Raw genomic sequence first — 18,344 nt, 5'->3', positions numbered from 1 at the left:
GCAGTTTACGAGCTTTGTTATTAATAAACTATCCATTATTGTAATTAACCTCGTAGCACGTTGGAGCTCATTAACTGTTTAAATCAATGTAAACTAGGAAAGATGTACTGGTTTCGTTGAGCTGTTGCGCTACGTAAATGCTTGATGAATTACCGGCTTGGTGTCATGGTCCTCACACCTGGATGAATAAGGCATGGTAGTTGTTGCTGCTCGAGGTGATGTATTCCAATCCTCCTCGTGTGTTCCAATCCTCCTCCTCGTGTGTTCCAATCCTCCTCCTCGTGTGTTCCAATCCTCCTGGTTTAAAGTTTCAGCCCCCCCCCTCCCCCGCACACACGTACATCTGTACTTGTCGAGCACGTGAATTGTTTCGTAAAGTATCTGTTGTTGGAGAGTGGTATTGAACACTACAGAGCACTCGCTTGTTTCATTGTTGGAATACATGCATATTACTATATAGATGATTTGTACTGGTATATACGGAATTTACAGCACTGTGTTCTTCTAAATGTTCCTAGTAGTTCTGTATATCGCACATAAGCATTTTAACTATATATATATATATATATATATATATATATATATATATATATATATATATATATATATATATATATATATATATATATATATATATATAATAATAATTTATATATTTGACGTTGCACATTCTACCTTCACTGACCTTTCCTTTACGAATATTTCCTTCTCCAGTCTTCCCTTACCCTTTTGTTCGTTATTAATAGAGTTTGGTTACTATTAACTATTTGGTATTGTTTAATACTAAATTTGAGCATGATGATAATGAGAGAGAGAGAGAGAGAGAGAGACTGAGAAACTGAGAGACTGAGACTGGTATGCTATGATGCCTTCAGCTACAGACCTCCCTATACCAGTGGAGCTTGTGACTCATCAGGCCCAGGTGTGTGTGTGTGAGGGGGGGGGGAGTTTGGATGTTTCCAAATGTTTGGAAATGGGAGCAATGTTGGGTTGAGGATACGTGTGAAGGGAGTGGAAGGAACGGAGAAAATGATAATTTGAGAAAATGTTTAGGAGGTGGAATTGAACAAGTTGGAATTGAACAAGTGTTGTAGGTCAACCCCAGGCGCACGCTCTACCCCCTGGACCATGACGGGCTTAAAACACAACTTAGCAACTGAACTTTTTTTTTGTGGCCTACCTTGTGTACCTTGAGCTGGTTCCAGGGGTGAGTGTCCCGGGAGGCCCGGTCTCTGACCAGGCCTCCTGGTGGTTGTTCTGGTCAAGTATAGGCTGTGTGACCTCCCGCTTCACACGAGTCTCGGCCGACTACTTAAGATTAGGGTCTTAAGGTGTCCAGGGGGGACAGGTCGTTGGTGGCCACTTGCTAGCATCTAGGTCAGGCAATTAGCTTGTTCTGCTATTGGTGAAGTCATTAAGGTTCATTGAAGTAATGAGCGTTTGTGTAAATAACATTATCGGCTAATTGGCTTGGAAGGCCCGTACAGTTGGCCTGCCTATGGTGGCAGGTGGTGTAGGATGGTTGACCAGCTGGTGTGCTCATGGTGGCAGGTGGTGTAGGATGGTTGACCAGCTGGTGTGCCCATGGTGGCAGGTGGTGTAGGATGGTTGACCAGCTGGTGTGCTCATGGTGGCAGGTAGTGTAGGATGGTTGACCAGCTGGCGTGCCCATGGTGGCAGGTGGTGTAGGATGGTTGACCAGCTGGTGTGCCCATGGTGGCAGGTGGTGTAGGATGGTTGGCCAGCTGGCGTGCCCATGGTGGCAGGTGGTGTAGGATGGTTGACCAGCTGGTGTGCCCATGGTGGCAGGTGGTGTAGGATGGTTGACCAGCTGGTGTGCCCATGGTGGCAGGTGGTGTAGGATGGTTGACCAGCTGGTGTGCCTATGGTGGCAGGTGGTGTAGGTGGTAGAGATTCAGCTACTGGGAACAAAAAGTTCCAAGTAGCATGGGCTATGGTGAGCCCGTAGATGTACAGTTAGCAAAGTGGGGATATTTGTATAGTATAAGACATAATAATTCCAACAACTGAATTATTAACCGAATTATTAACTGAATAATTCTGTAGGTGATGATTCTTCATGTTAAACTAGAATCACCGGTAGTAATGGTGATATCGTGATTAGGTTTTACCGATTGGCTGTCATCTTTGACCTTACAGTTATTACGTGGTTACCGTGTGGTCGTTCCGAGGATCAACGTCCTCGTGGCCCGGTCTCTTGACTAGTCCTCAGTTTGTTAGTGGTCTGGTGAAGATGTTTCAATGAAATCACAGTCGCGTGATCTATCTCTTAATAGATCTATCGCTTATTCTATTGCGGCAGGACGGTTGGGATCGACCCTGCGTCCCGGGTCACCATGTTGCTTTTGAAAGCATTATTGCCAACTGATGGGGGCTGTTAAGAGCTGTGTTGACAATTAAGATCAACAGTGATAGCGGAGAGCGGTCTAGTGAGAATGGCGGGGTTGAACCAGAGTTGATTACACCTTCCAGTCGTGGTACAGGTGGTAGCGGTTGGGCACAACGGATGCGTTAAGTTGCACAAGGAAGATACCCATTTAGATACCCATTCAGGTCTAACAGTGTACTGATGGGTATCCCACTGGTACACCAGGGTGAGGTGGGGTACCAAGGCACGTATAAACGTCACTGGCGCCCCTTCTCCCATTTACGGGCTATTCATGCCCGTGCCACCTCTTGGGTGGCTTAATCTTTATCATCTTCTCCCATTACCATTAGATAACTGGCAGAAATCACCATTAACGTGATATATATGAATGCCAAAATCCACTTGGACTATAGGTGGGCGCGAACCTGGCGCTCACCCGTAGTCCTAGTCGATTTTCTCGTTAGATAATTATTAATGAAACATGTTAAAGGGTATTAAGGTGATGGTGCAGATGAAGTCACAATAACGTGGCTGAAAAATGTTGACCAGACCACACACTAGAAATTGAAGAGACGACGACGTTTCGGTCCATCCTGGACCACTGTCAAGTCGATTGTGATAATGGTCCACAATCGACTTGATAATGATCCAGGACGGACCGGAACGACGTCGTCTCGTCACTTTCTAGTGTGTGGCCTGGTCAACAGGTGATGGTGGGTGGACGCTACGAAAGCGGAATGTGTGTTGTTTTTTCTTGGGGGGGGGGGGGGGGGGGGTTGAGGCCTTTACAACTGGTTAGGTTATTAAGGTCACCACGATACCTTACTGACCTACCAGCAAGTATACTTTGAGCCTGAATCTAGCCCAGGATTAGAGTAAATTGTGTGTGTGTGTATGTATGTATGTATATATGTATGTGTATAATATATACATCTCGAGGAGAATACATCAGTGTGCACCTATATTGGCGGGTGTTACTAATCATACGGGAATAAAAACAAAATAGTAAATACTGTAGTTTGTTAATGGGAGGTAGCGGTGATGTAGTGGTGTCTGAACTGCCACCTTGGAGGCTGATGGAAATCATGACTTTTCCCTTAACATTTCTCCTTGAGCATCTTTGTACTTGATTTTTTTCCCCTTCCAATATTTCTAGTGTCAGTGTTGTGTGAACTGCTATCATGCACGTCGGTGAACACATGAATAGTGAATGACATGACGCGTATGGAGATAAGTTTGTCTCTGGTGAAGTGATTGTGATGGTGTGTGAGAGGCTACCAGGATGGTATGCCTATATGCCTTCCGATGTGGTGTGTGTGTGTGTGTGAGAGAGAGGCTACCAGGACGATATGCCTATATGCCTTTCGATGGTTGTGTGTGTGTGTGTGTGTGTGTGTGTGTGTGTGTGTGGTAAGGGAGCCAGTCGCATGTTACTCTCAGGTCTTGTGCACCCACGGTAAGCTTTACCTTTCCAGGAAAGCTTCCTGTATATTTTGTATATGATTAGCTGAAATAGTCATAACAAGCATTAGTGTAGGCAAAAAATGCTAGTTTAAAATTTGTTTAAACTAAAGCTTGTGACTAGGTAACACAGTTTTCCGTCTCTTCCAAACCAAAACAAAGTGAAGGCGTATATGTCAATATTTCTATTTACCAAGAGACTTGAGAGAGCTGTGTTGCCTCGTCGGTCCTGTGCTCCCAGCATGTGCATGTTTATATCCACTTAATATGTTCTAACTCTTAATCTCTCCCACAGAGTAACAGCAATAACGTGGGTCTAACCCTGGTGAACATATGTACATAACCTATGTTTTATAATATTAAATAGTCCATGTACTAATATGCATGCTGTAAAGGCCTTAATTTACTTGGATTCCCTCCCTATGGCCCTCTCCCCCTCGCCCACCAAGGTCAGTGTCCTCGCACGAGTCTCCTTCATCTTGTTTAAAATGAGGTTTGGCTGTCTTTAATTCTGTTAAACCTCGGCATTTTAATGTCATGGCCTGTTTCTGCCACCACCCGTTCTCCTGTGACCTTCCTGCCACCACCTCAGTTCCTTCTTGCTACGACCACCACCACAGTTCCCTCTTGCTACGACCACCACCACAGTTCCTTCTTGCTACGACCACCACCACAGTTCCTTCTTGCTACGACCACCACCACAGTTCCTTCTTGCTACGACCCCTACCACCACAGTTCCTCCTTGCTACGACCACCACCACCACAGTTCCTTCTTGCTACGACCACCATTTTCATCACCTTCATCACTAAACCAAAACCCGGACGACCCATCTAACGGTTTTTTCAATAATCTATTTTTTGTTCTTTTCGGCGAATTTTTTCTCAACTGTCAATCAACTGCCTCTCAACTGTCAATCAACTGTGCGTTTTTAGTTCATTGTTACTATGATGTCCACCGTCACTAACATGCATATATCAGCATGAAATGCATCCCCAAGGGAAAATTATGGGTGCAATATGTACCCTTAAGACATAGAATTAAGGGCCCAAAGAGTTTTAAAACATCCCGTCCTAAATTTTAAGAGGGGGGGGGGGAGATTAGGCCTATTGCCAAGAGGTGTGTGTTCAAGTGGGAACATGATAAACACCTCTTCCTTGTGGGTCTTATCAGCGCCTAGATTTCACCCGTTACTCATTATCATTCATATCGCTCTCATCCCCTCTAGTGTTGTGTCTTCCTCTTCCAGATGTTCTTGCCACCCCTCTCTTATCTCTCACCTCCTCCCTCCCTCCCTCCCTCCCTTTTCTCTCTTTTTATTTCCCTCTTATTACTTTCTTTTTTTATTTTTCTCACTCCTCGCCCTGAGCCTGGTGTGTTTGTTTTATACCTCAGTCTCTGGCCGTCTTGACTGTAGCCATCTTGATGGCGGCTGGTCATCAAGATGACTCTAGCCATCTTGGTGATGGCTGTCGTCATCAAGATGACTCTAGCCATCTTGGTGATGGCTGTCGTCATCAAGATGACTCTAGCCATCTTGGTGATGGCTGTCGTCATCAAGATGACTCTAGCCATCTTGGTGATGGCTGGTCCTCACCAAGATGACTCTAGCCATCTTGGTGATGGCTGGTCCTCACCAAGATGACTGTAGCCATCTTGGTGATGGCTGGTCGTCACCAAGATGACTGTAGCCATCTTTACCACTGCGTGGCTAAATGTAGGAGCTGTGTCCGGGTAGCGTAGCAGGCAGCCTCCCCCCTCCCCGCTCCTCCCCCTGCATGTCCCCTTACTTGCCTGCTGGTGGCCGGCCCCTCCGCCAGGGCCTCCTTCACTAACGGTTCTCTGGCTCTCTTCTCCGGGCGGGGGCTCTTCCAGGCCGAGGAACAGACACAACAACCACCACCACAAGCACAACAACAACAACAACAACTCCTACAACAAACGGGCAGCGTCTACAAGTCCGTGAGTACACGTCTTCCTTCATCTCCAAGACGCCCATACACACGTCTCTGGCAAAGTCCGTCTTGTGCGCTGTTGTCATCCTCTGCCACTCGGGGGCGGTGAGGTGACGGCTCTCTGCCCTGGATCACTCCTACGGCTTTCCTCCTCTTGTGTGATCGCTGGACTTGCTCTATACAACCAGTATTAAACACTTGTAATCTTGTTGCCCTGTTGCAACGCTTGTAAATAATAGATTTTTTGCAATGTGTAATCATGGGCCTTTGGTCAGCTATCATTAGAGATGAAAGCCGTTATGCTTTACTTATAAGTTATGTGCATGCTCTCTTAACCTGCTTGTTAACCCAGATCTCCTCTGGGCTGCTTTTGCATCATTGGGATGATTTTAATGTATTTGCCTGATGCTTCCTTGGAATTTGGTAACGTTGTGAATAACATCTACCTCACTGCCTGACTAACCCCTTTGTTATAGTATTAGCGCAGTTGTAGAGCTGTTGCGTACTGAGCAAGTTTACCAGTAAGGTATTTGTGCGTGTTGCATCTTAATAAGGTAAAGTAGTAGTCAAGATATCATTAGTGTGGGAGCGAGAGAGAGAGGGGCCCAATACGTCGCGTCTTTAACGCCTCTGACGCAATATCAAAAAATAAAAGTAGTGCAGTATTCCTTTTTTATGCATCGGCATCTGTAGGTTAGGTGGGTTGTTGGGGTTCATGCATCAGAATGGTTGCATTTTTTTTTTTTTTTTTTGCAAAGTCAAATTGAGAGAACGGACAGTTTCCACTGACACGGATTCCACGTGTCGGTGGAATCTGGTTAGGCGAGGAAGCTTTCGGACAGACAGTATGACCGGAAGATACTGGAAACATTAGGTTCTAAATTTTACACCGACATGTTGGAGCGATCGGCATGGCAGGAAATGCAGAATAGCCCCAGTGAAGAGTAGTGGCGGCGTAGGCACAGGCGACACTATGAACATCGGAGGTCCCAGGCTCTTCCATATCCTACCAACAAACATACATACTGCCCGAACAATAGTGGATGCGTTCAAGAAAAAAAAAATACGCTTCTGCAGGAAGTGTCTGACTCAGCAGGTTGTGGTGATGACAAGTGGGCCTGCGGGCTGCTGAAAGCAACAGCCTTCTAGCCCAAGTTACCACAAGACGAGCCTGGCCTCAGCCTGGGCTTGGGAAGTGGAACAATTCTCAGAACCTACACTAAATGACCTTGGGTTCCAGGAGGGCTTCGGAGTACCTTCCCTCAAGGAATGACGTCTGGAACCCATTACGTAAATATGGAAGAAAAGTCACAAATCAAGGTTAATAGTATTATAAATTCATTATTAATTCCAAACTTCTTGGAAAGAGTTTATGGTGTTAATTACCATTGTCCAAACGAGAACCCATTTGTATACTGGCATAACGCATATTAATAAATCATAAAAAATGCTGCAATTTGTTTTACAAGCTTGACAGGCGGTCATTGTTTGTATTGGCTGTACACAAACCTCTTGGCGTCATTTGAGGGGGGGTGGGTTGTATGCCAGACAAGATTATCCTGTCTAGTGTTCCTTTGGGCTAGGACTCCTAAACCAATAATAATACTGTGTTAGAGGAATGATTACTGGGTGGGCAAGACGCCGTGCCGAATGCAACACCTTCGCATAAACCCTTAAGACTTCTAGTGTCTCCATGATCGTCTGGGACACGTATATATTTATGCTAATGTGACGAGGTCAAATTTATAGCTCAAAAGTCAATATAATGTATTGTGTGTCGCTCTTGTTTTGTACGAAATGTGGACAGTTTCTCTTCCTTCCAAGTGTTCTCTTACTGGTTGGGCGTTAGGTTATAAAGGGCTGTCAACCTCTAGAGAATTATTAAGTCTTTCACAATGCCTTACTAACCAGCAAGTATACTCTAGTCCTCAACATAATCAAAAATAAATTCAATGTGTATACAGGGAGAGGCGGAGTATACATGTGGGTGTATACAAAGGTTTGGGGGGGAGGGGTTGTTGCACAGTGTGTGCTACTGAGCTGTACTGGGAGGTGGTTGTTAGAGATTCAGCTACTGGGTACAAAAAAATTCCAAGTAGCACGGGCTATGGTGAGCCCGTTACTGGGAGGTACTTCGTCCCCCGCACGGAAGGCTTGCGCGTTTATTCGGGTTAATAAGCATAGATTAGGTACGTTGTAGTTTGTAAGCTTATGGTTAGGTCAAATAACTTGAAATTAAACGCTTGCGAAATCGTGCAAACTGGATGTACAGAGGGGGGGGGGATTCTGCCCCCCCCCCCCAATACGCCAAAAAGATATGGTAATCTTTTGTTAACTATTATCTTTTAACTATTATCAGAAACAGGTTATATAATTGCAGGCTCAAGTTTTCAATTATAATACACAAAAGGTCTGGACGACTGTGTTAGAAGTTGGTTAGTTGCAATGCATTTTGTTGTATTTCTTGTAGTTGTTGGATTCAGGTTAGTGCAGCTTCAATTTTTGTTTTTTCAAGACTGGGGGAAGTTAAGAATGATGGGCTTGTTGAGTCGTGTAACGTTGGGTGGAGATATGATCACTGACACCCCTGCCCACCACACCTTACCACCCCTCAGTCCCTTGGCCCTCAGTCCCTTGGCCCCTCAGTCCCTTGGCCCCTCAGTCCCTTGGCCCCTCAGTCCCTTGGCCCCTCAGTCCCTTGGCCCCTCAGTCCCTTGGCCCCTCAGTCCCTTGGCCCCTCAGTCCCTTGGCCCCTCAGTCCCTTGGCCCCTCAGTCCCTTGGCCCCTCAGTCCCTTGGCCCCTCAGTCCCTTGGCCCCTCAGTCCCTTGGCCCCTCAGTCCCTTGGCCCCTCAGTCCCTTGGCCCCTCAGTCCCTTGGCCCCTCAGTCCCTTGGCCCCTCAGTCCCTTGGCCCCTCAGTCCCTTGGCCCCTCAGTCCCTTGGCCCCTCAGTCCCTTGGCCCCTCAGTCCCTTGGCCCCTCAGTCCCTTGGCCCCTCACGCCTTTGGCCCTCCAACATGTCTGCCACACGCATCCAATACCTGAATATGAAGTTTTGTGTGTCGTTGAAATACGAACAGCCTTTTAGGTATAGATACCGCCGGACAAGACAAGCCCCAGGCCGGGCTTGGGGAGTACCACAACCCACTGTGTGTGTGTGTGGGGGGGGGGGAGGCTGGCGAGAGCTGTGGCGAAGTGTACCCCCCCCCCCCCCCCGTCTGAGCACCACCATATGGGTGATGCTCCTCCGAGGTAAAAGTCCCCCGTGGTGGAGTATCTTGTTGTGTGTGGTCATTTAACACTATAGTGGCGGAAAATGACACTATAGGGACACTTACTGTGTGAATTAGCCGGCAATGACTCTGGATATCGGTACAGGTGGCTGGCATTCTGATACCAAAAAAAAAGTGTCGGTCGGCGGGAAGAAAGCTAGGCGTTAGGGGTCATGGGGGTGTGGGGTGGGGGGAGGGGTGGGGTCATAGTGTTACTGGGGAGGGGGTAGTGCACCTAGAGGGGTGATGTTATGCGGTAGACTAAGTCCCCGTGGCGTAGTGGTAAGATGTTCGCCTGGTGTTGCGCGAGCACTTTGACCTGGGTTCGGATCCTGGCCGGGGGAGGATTTACTGGGGGCAAATCCTTAATTGTAGCATCTGTTTAACTCGCCAGTAAAATGGGTATTTGGTTGTAAAAGATTCTTCGCGGGGATCGTATTTCGGGGAACATGGGATTAAAGACTTGCCCGAAACGCTACGTGTACTAGTGGCTGTACAAGAATTTATACATACATACACAAGAACTCTTGTGTATGTATGTGTATAATGTGTTTATATATATATTATATATATAAACTAATTAAAATATTATGTGCCTTACAATGTCTCATTTTTTAAAAGGAAACGTTACATATAGTCGACTTAATATTTTCTATGGCAGTGTTTCACGTGAGAGCGGTAGACTGACTGGCGAGGCACGGGAGCTGAAAATAATTAAGAAATTTGTGATAATTCCATCACTAATGGTCAAAAAAATTCCATCACTAATGCTCAAAAAATGTCTATTTTATGCAAAGTAAAATCGTACCAAAAGTCTTAGACGCCGCCTGCAGCGTGGGTGTACAGTCTGGCCTCGCGAATAATATATGGCATTTTCACGGTAAAATCCCCAACGTACAAAATATGAGGTACTATAAATCATAGCGGCTCGCAAAACGTGTGAACTAAATGGTACTAAAACTCAGACCCAAACCACTCGCCCAACCTAACCATTCTGTGCAAACTGTGTGAGCAGGAACTGCGGCATGATCTCCCACACTACCTCACCGAATGCCCAGTTATCAGACCATTCAGACCCGTTGGCATGAGGTACCTGGAGCTTTGCAATTATTTTATTCACTCGGTGTTCTTGAAGATAACCTCCTATTGCACCCAAAATTTGCCAGTGCAGGCTACTGTATGACCAACCATCCTGCGAAATGGGGACTTAGTCTATTGGCTCATTCCGGGCAGCTCCTAATCACACAAGCTCATTCATACACGTGTATGAGACAATCCAGAAATCCCATTGCATAATCATTTAAATAAAAAAGAACGAACATTAAATATATAAATCACTCAACACACTGAAGAATAACAAATAAAATGTATTTCAGGAACTTGATGCAAACCGCGACTCTCATGTCTTGACTCATTCTGATATCTGAAAGACAAAATACAGTACTGTATAACTATATATTGTTATACAGTTTAACTGCTGTACAGGGCGCTGCAGAGGTTGCTCAACCGTTTGGTGATAGGCTTAAGTCTTAGCTGATAGTTGCCAAGCTAGCGCTGTTTGTGGCTTGTTGCAAGCCGAGTGTGTCATCTTTTGGGGGACTAATTTTGTTATCTTGCACACGAGAGCATCCAGTCTGGGGAGATTCAGGAAACTGGTCCTGTCAAGATTACAAACCTACCGATGAATACACTTTGCTGTATCGGTATTTGCAAATTGAATTTTTTCTTTCGCCAAAAGTGGATACCATTCTAACATGTGACTAGCTAATATTACCTGTATTCTTCAAAATGTTGGTGTGTGTACGCTTAAAGCTAAGATGATGGCAGCGGTTATAACATTACTCAAGTAAGAGTTATTGAAGGTGTTACGTAGGAATGGAGACATATAATGAAGTTCAAGGAAGAGAGACGAGGAGGAGGAATTGTTTGACGGGTCATAACCTGGTGGTGACTTTCACCCCATTGACCTCTGACCCGTGCGTGCTGAGGGGGTCATTACGGCCTTGGACAGGCGTCTCTACCATGTGGGTTTACTGGGAAATTTAGCCGTCTAAACACTCCAGTCTCTCTGAGAGACTCGTAGACTAAACAGTCTCGAGGCACGTAAACTGCAACGAAATAGCGTTCAGATTTCAGCTGTTTAATGGAATTAAAGTGCCTCATTTTTGGCGCATTCCTTTGACTGAGCATTGACCTCTATTTGTTAAGTAGGTTGGTGTAGGTTTGTCGCTTACGGTTAGGCAATATCACTTACCATTAGACGCTTGTCAAATGGTAAGACTGGGCTAGTTTGACGCAGATGTGTGAGTGTGATTCACTGGTTGGCGAGTGGAACCAATTACCGGTTCTAGCGAGACGTGGCTCTAGCCTACCAATCTGCGAACATAACACACCAGCCTAAATAGAGGTGACCGTGAAGACAGTGGTATGTGCTGCATATTAGTGACAGAAGAACGATTACACTACGTTGGAGAGTAACCTTGTCGAGATTAGGCATTGTGGATAGCATCCAACATCTGTACTGGCATAAAACTGACGTATTAATATCTCTACTTATTGTTGTATTAGATGTAGCTACTTAGGACGAAATGTCCATGTAGCAAATGATGATTGATGAAGATTAAGCCACCCAAAAGGTGGCACGGGCATGAATAGCCCGTAAGTGGTGGCCCTTTTGAGCCATTGCCAGTATCAATAGAGGATACTGGAGATCTGTGGAGGTGCGACTGCACCCTGCGTGACGGGAGATGTCTCCCGTCGTCCATGTAGCACATAAGGGAGCCCGTAACATCTCTCACCTCGTGCACAATTTATAAATCACAATTGTGTATTATGATGTCCGTGCCACCTCCTGGGTGGCTTAATCTTCATCAATCAATCGGTATATTATTATAGTAAGGCGAGATTGGGTTGGTTAGAGTAGCGATGACGTAGACAGGTCAACACTTCCTCAGGTCTTGGACCCTACTCGATAATCTCGAAAATGGAACAATTTGCGATAATGAAGCTTGGGCTTTACAGATGCTTATTCTGCCGCGTATGTAAATTAGTAAAAGTTTTTTTTTTTTTTGATGGATACGGAAGTTGGGAGGCATGGCCGGCGTTTATGGTAATTCAAAAACACCCGTTGAAAACTTGTGCTCATTAAGCTTGGCGCGTTTGATGGGAATTGATCAAATTAGTCCAGCAGGTGGGGTTAAACACTTCCTGATGCACAATTAACACCCATCAAGTGTTTGGGTGACCTCTGTATTAGAACAGTGTTCCTTCAACCCGTCCTCTCAAATAATAGGTCGCGTTTTGTACCGTATGGTAACTAACATTGGAAATCTACTATGAAGCGTTACGACAAATCTACTATGAATATCACAGATATTCACATTTTCTATGTATCAGACTGATAGGTTAGGTGGGTTCCTTGGGTTCAAACGTTGCTAGTTAGGTTAGGTTTATTTTTTTTTTTTTTTTTACGGAGTGGCCAATCAATACAACGGGCTAGTCAATACAGTTGGGCTAGGTCGTTAACCAGTAAGACCTGAATCTAAGCAGTTGATAATTATTGTTCTTGACTAATATTGTTACACTATTTTGAGATGAGAGAAATTTATAGAACTAAAACATGAGCCCGTGTAAAAATAAACTGGTTCTTAGCGGAATCACTAAACTGATACAAATGTTTAGAGTAATGATAATGTTCACATGATTATCCAATGAACTTTCCCTATTTCGATTGGGAAAGTAAAATTGGTGAACATGTTGGTGTTCACCAAGTTGGTGAACATAGTTTTAAGTTTTGTCGCGAGTGGCGAGTTTATTGGGCAGCGCCACTCATCCTATAGTGACAGACTAATTGGTAAACTGAAGGAACTTCTTCAGAAAGGAACTGTTTCTTAGACGCTTAAGCTCCAATGGCACTAATTCATACACAAGTGTTAAAAAAAGTAATAATTGTTCATTTGAAGTAGACAAAACAAAAATATATATTTTTTACCCAGTCCCATCACCACCTTCCTCCCTCGACCCCTCCCTTCCCTTTTACTCACATTATCCGTGCCATCGACAGCAGTCACCACCACCACATTCCCCCTCCCCCACTGGTGAAAGGTAATCCCTTGGGTGACCCCGTGCGTTTGACCCCTTGGCACCAGAGCCATGTCTTAAGATGAGTACGTTTGGATTACTGGCAAGAAACGGGCACAGTACTCTCTCTCACCACTTGGTGTGGAGGTAGGCTAGTGGTGTACTGGGTACCTCGCCCCCGAAGTACTGCATCACATGGCGAAGGGTATTATACCTAGTGACTATGATGGCTGGCATTTGAGGTATAATCTCACGCAGGCACAGTTGTAAGACTCCCATAGGTCATGACCTCGAGTTTAACTACTGGGTAGTTGAACTCAGGGCCGTGAGGCTGTTAACCACTAGCCATCATGTTAGTCACTAGCCAAAGGGGGGGTTAAAAAACAAACTTTTCCACAAACTATTTTAGATTTTTTAGTGCGTGCATATACAGAAAACGGCACTCTTCGAGTTCGATACGTTTTCCTCCAGCCATTCACGGAGAATACATTTTTAATGCAATTTAAAACTTTACGAACGGCGCTCAGAATTGTTGCGTAAAATTGGTTTGAAACTAGTAAGCATGGGCAGTTGGGTAGCATTTGGGCATGTGTATGGAATAACTTGATCTTACATTTTCTCTTCATAACTTGTATTGAATAGACTAACAGAAGCAATTACTCGGCCGTAACACAGTAACTGTATTAACCAATGGTACTCTTTAACAGTATGTGGTGGAAGGTTGCATGATCATTCCTGGGGCTACTGTGTTGAGAGGACGAGAGGCGCGTGTGTGTGTTACCTGCAGGTGTGTGTGCGTGACCTGCAGGTGTGTGTGCGTGACCTGCAGGTGTGTGAGATCTACAGGTGTGAAAGATGTTTGATGGGCAGGTGGCACACCTTGCTCGCCTCCATGTACTCTTGCCAAGTGCCTTCTCTAAAATACACTTGGGTAATACACACCTGTAAATAGTTAATGTATGGAACTGTGAATACCTTTGTGTGTACGTGTATGCGTGTGTGTCGTGAGCTTTCATTTCCAGATGCTGCAATCTTTGACTATTAAAGACTATTACTACACCCATTTTTCTGAAGACAGTGGGAGACGTAGTTTAGGTGTTTGTGCGTGTTAGTTATAATATATAATGTAATTCTAATGATTTTTTGTTCATATGCATTACTTACCCAATATAACATGTTGGCGGGAGGATATGCCGTGGTGGCGACAGTTGTGATAATGTATTTTTCACCATTACAGGCCGCTCATCAAGAGAACAAGGTAGGCTCTGACTATGGCGCGGAGACCCCTCCCCCTTCCAGTCTCCTCCTCCTCATCATGTTTAGTTGGACAGGAAACTTAATCCCCTTTAGCATTAGTTTGTATTAACACCGGGCGAGGGCGCTGTGGTAGCCAGGCCCCGCCCAGATCAACCCCCACCCTGACGCACTTCTTAGATATAGATACTGTGTACGTGAAGAAAGCGCATGTGATCATACATTGTATGAGTGTGTGTGTAGTGTATGTGTATATGCCTTTATTTTGTTAATTAATGTTAATCTTAATGGCGTATTAGTTTGTTGCTGAACACTTGTGTAAATTGGTCCCAGTAAGCTCAAGTTAACAATTAACATAACCATTTGTGTAGTTGACTCTTGTAAGTCTTGGTACGTTTAGTATAGAACTTGAATAGTATATTTGCTATTCATACAGTTGGTACACAAGTATTTTGATACACTGTGATGGTAAATTAATGTACACAGTTTAGTTCATGTGAAACATTTGCACTGACCATCATGTAAGGCTCAAATAAAACAGTAGTATACGTATTAATGTCTAACAGTTATTCTTTGCAACAGCCTCCATTGCTATAACAGATCCTTGAACTCTGGAGGACAAGGTACTGGAGACGTGGAGGCTGAGGTGGAGCACCTTGGTGTGGGAGGGGGGCGGTGGTGTGTCTATTGGCTATTTCTTTTGTTGTTGTTATAGATTCAGCTACTCGGAACAAGTTCCAAGTAGCACGGGCTATGGCGAGCCCGTAAGGGACATACCTGGCACTGGAGCGGTGCCCTGCTCTATTTCTTCTCTTGTCTCACTAACATAGTTATTTAGATGGGGATTTAAAGAATTTCGTCCCCATTGTATTTTGTTCAGTCTCTACTTTGGTGTGTTGTTCGTCAGTGATCCAAGTCATGATTCATCAAGCATTTACGTGTCCACATACGAAACCTGTGCATCTTCTTTCAAGCATGGTGACTTAGTTTGCATTTATTAAGCAGTTTGAGTCCTAAAGTTCTATGGGATTGTGTATAATGACAGAGCTAGGAATTTTCGAAAGAAATTTTTTAATAAATACGGACTAAATCACCATGATTGTGGGAAGATGTACAGGTTTCGTAAATGGACGCGGAAATGCTTGATGAATCCTGACCCTTGATTACATTTTATTAGTGACAATTTTGTTGTGTATCCAACTGGTGATAAATGTTATTGTGATAGGTGGTCTCTTTAACGTGGAGTGTGTTGACGTGTCTTGTAGGCCTGTCTCTATGCAAGGCTCATCTGTTAAGTGTAATGAATGCTTTGAAAATCCTGGTCCCTGCTTGCCACTTAACGTAGTGGCTTAAGGCATCTTTTTTCCTGTGGTAAAGAGGAAAAGTTCTTAAATTTTTTAACTTTAAAAAAATGAAGGTTTTCAGAAAGATAGCTAGTATGAAAGGTTAAACATTTTCACTTAGTCTGCCAAAGGTAGCCTATACAAAAAGGTATTATACTGTATTGGATCATTTCCATATCAAATTTTTCAGCAGCATTAGTAGTAGTTTGTTTTTCTCAAATACAGAATGGAAAAATTCATCCGCTGTGTGTTGACCGTAAGAGGAATAAAATTTCCCTTACTGTCCTCCTAAAAATGTAAATGCCTTCAAAGAAAACATGATCCTAGGCCTAAATAAACTGAATCTAACGCTAGGCCTACAAAAAAAATTGAAAGGGAGAGGTGGTTTGTGGTGGTGTAGACAGATTTGGTTGTTTTCGTGCCGACAGATGCTAAATATGCATCTTTGGATTTTATAAAGTGTAAGAGATGTGAGGAGGTAGGGCGTAGTGCTTGTGTGGATGAGAGCAGAGGCCAGCGATGCATCAGCTGGCGGCAGGGGCGGGGAAGCCGTCCCTAATTCCCGCTGATGGTGACGGCATTAGTCAGGCCGGGCCATCTTTCATGTTGTCGGGACCCTCGGCATCTACAACAATCGGCGTCCTAACAATCTCGCTGCGGTGTCAAGTTGGTCATTATACCATAACTTGCCACGGCTCAAGGCCCGTGTCAGCGCCTGGTGTGTCGGGGTTCATTGGTGATCCAGCAGTGATATATGGAAGATGGAGGCTCTTCGTTTTTTATTTTTTTTTATTTTTGGGTGGGGTTAAAGAGGATGGAGCGGCACAGGTGAAGGGAAAGTTTAGAAATGGGAAATACAGTTATGAAAGCAGGCGGAAGCGAGTCATCATGAAGTGAGTTATAAAAGCAAACAGAAAGCAGGCGGCGGATGGAAGGGATGGTGAGTGTGTGCATGAAGGTGCAATGGTGGTGGCCGAGAGGCCTGGTAGTGGGTAGAGGAACCTGGGTGGGGAGGTCGGAGGGGGGGGGGGGTTAAAGAAAATGGGATTGTTTTTGGGTCTAGAAGCCGAAGTTTGGTCTGGGGTATGCCTGGTCGAGAGGGCAGGTTTTGGGGGGTCGAGAGGGCAGGATTAGGGGGGGTCGAGAGGGCAGGATTAGGGGGGGGGTCGAGAGGGCAGGATTAGGGGGGGTCGAGAGGGCAGGATTGGGGGGGTAGAGGGCAGGATTGGGGGGGGTAGAGGGGGCAGGATTGGGGGGTAGAAGGGGCAGGATTGAGGGGGGGGGTAGAGAGGGCAGGATTGAGGGGGGGGGTAGAGAGGGCAGGATTGAGGGGGGGGTAGAGAGGGCAGGATTGAGGGGTGTAGTTGGTCGAGATGCCTAGGGTGGGGGGTGTGATTAGTTGGAAGGGGGGTGGGTATAGTTGATTGGTCTGGGGTGGTGGAGGGAGTGGCTGGACTAGAGGTCAGGGTCAGGGGAAGATGTGGCGGATCGTGAGGCCAAGGTGGGGGGGGGGGGTGTGAAGTGGAGAGGCCGGCCAAAAAGGTGGGAATAGGGTGCCGAGAGGCCATTGTAGGGAAAAGGGTGTGGCTAAGGATAGGCAAGAGGTTTAACAGCTCTTGCATCAGATATGAAACCTAAGCAGTATAGGTGTAGTGAGAGGGGCAGGGGCAGCAGGTGGGCAGGATGTAATCAGGCCAGTGTCCGGCAGTGTAGCGAGTACACCTTGGGGGGGGAGGGCCATCCGCTGTTACTTATGACTGGTGGAGGCTGCCTGGGAAGCCCAAAGGAATGTCCCTTCTGATAACATCCCCCAAAAACCTCATGGCTAGTTTCACAATGTATATAGAATGCCTTTGTGAATGTGTAAAATTGATCTTTCCAGAGGAGAGTGCCATGTTAGTTAAAAGTTTTAAATTGAGTTTTTTCTCAGTCAGTCCCCAGCTTGGTCCTGGTGTACTCCAGGTTGAAAAATTTTCGGGCATGGGGGGACACGTTTTGGATTTCCTTAAGATAAATGTTCATCAGTGTTCAGTATGTGATGGCAGCATTTGCAACACTGCTGTAAGAAACTGAATTGATGCTCTAGCTACAGCATTAGACAATTCATAGTTGGCTTAAGTAGTGTACTGAAGCAGTGAGGATGCCCTCACCTTAAAAGGCTGATTCACCGTTATCAACTCATTTAACATTGTACATATCTAAATTTCATCACATTGGAGTGTGTTAAAAGAGCATTATTTTGGCAGTTTTTTGTTTGGATTAGCATAGCTACTATTTTCTTAAAATCCGGCAGGTAAATTTAGTCCACAGGATGCCTTGTAAGGAGCTGGAGACTATGGAAATGTCGGGTACCTGTTTGTACTCATCCGTAAGTGCCACATTTGAGAAACAAGTTCTTTGAAGGTGTCATCAGTAGTGTGATAGAATGGTAGGGGGGGGGTTATTGTATTCGCCTAGTATTCACCTAGTTGTCTTTACGGGGGTTGAGCTTTACTCTTTCGGCCCTCCTCTCAACTGTCAATCAACTCTTTACTAACTACTTTTTTTTCTCCTACACCCCCCCCCTCCACAACCCCCAATTGATAACAATTGAA

At 45.2% G+C, this 18,344-nt stretch overlaps 1 protein-coding gene across 13 annotated transcripts in view; it reads left to right on the top strand.

Moving 5' to 3' along the window:
- Positions 1-18,344, top strand: part of zip (myosin heavy chain 10) — a 183,012-nt gene that overhangs the window by 131,676 nt on the left and 32,992 nt on the right. For 5 of the 13 annotated variants that reach the window (XM_045751934.2, XM_069316108.1, XM_069316107.1 and 2 more), the window contains exons 4-5: positions 5,724-5,810; positions 14,391-14,411. The exons of 1 other annotated variant lie outside the window; for it this stretch is intronic. In XM_045751934.2, coding sequence (XP_045607890.2) covers positions 5,724-5,810; positions 14,391-14,411 — 108 coding nt within the window. The remainder of the gene's footprint in view (positions 1-5,723; positions 5,811-14,390; positions 14,412-18,344) is intronic. 7 more of the 13 variants (XM_069316106.1, XM_045751937.2, XM_069316109.1 and 4 more) reach the window with 2 other exon arrangements.

This window comes from Procambarus clarkii, chromosome 82, assembly GCF_040958095.1.
Source record: "Procambarus clarkii isolate CNS0578487 chromosome 82, FALCON_Pclarkii_2.0, whole genome shotgun sequence".
In the NCBI taxonomy this organism is placed as follows: Eukaryota; Metazoa; Arthropoda; class Malacostraca; order Decapoda; family Cambaridae; genus Procambarus; species Procambarus clarkii.
This window is presented reverse-complemented; position numbering and strand designations above follow the sequence as displayed.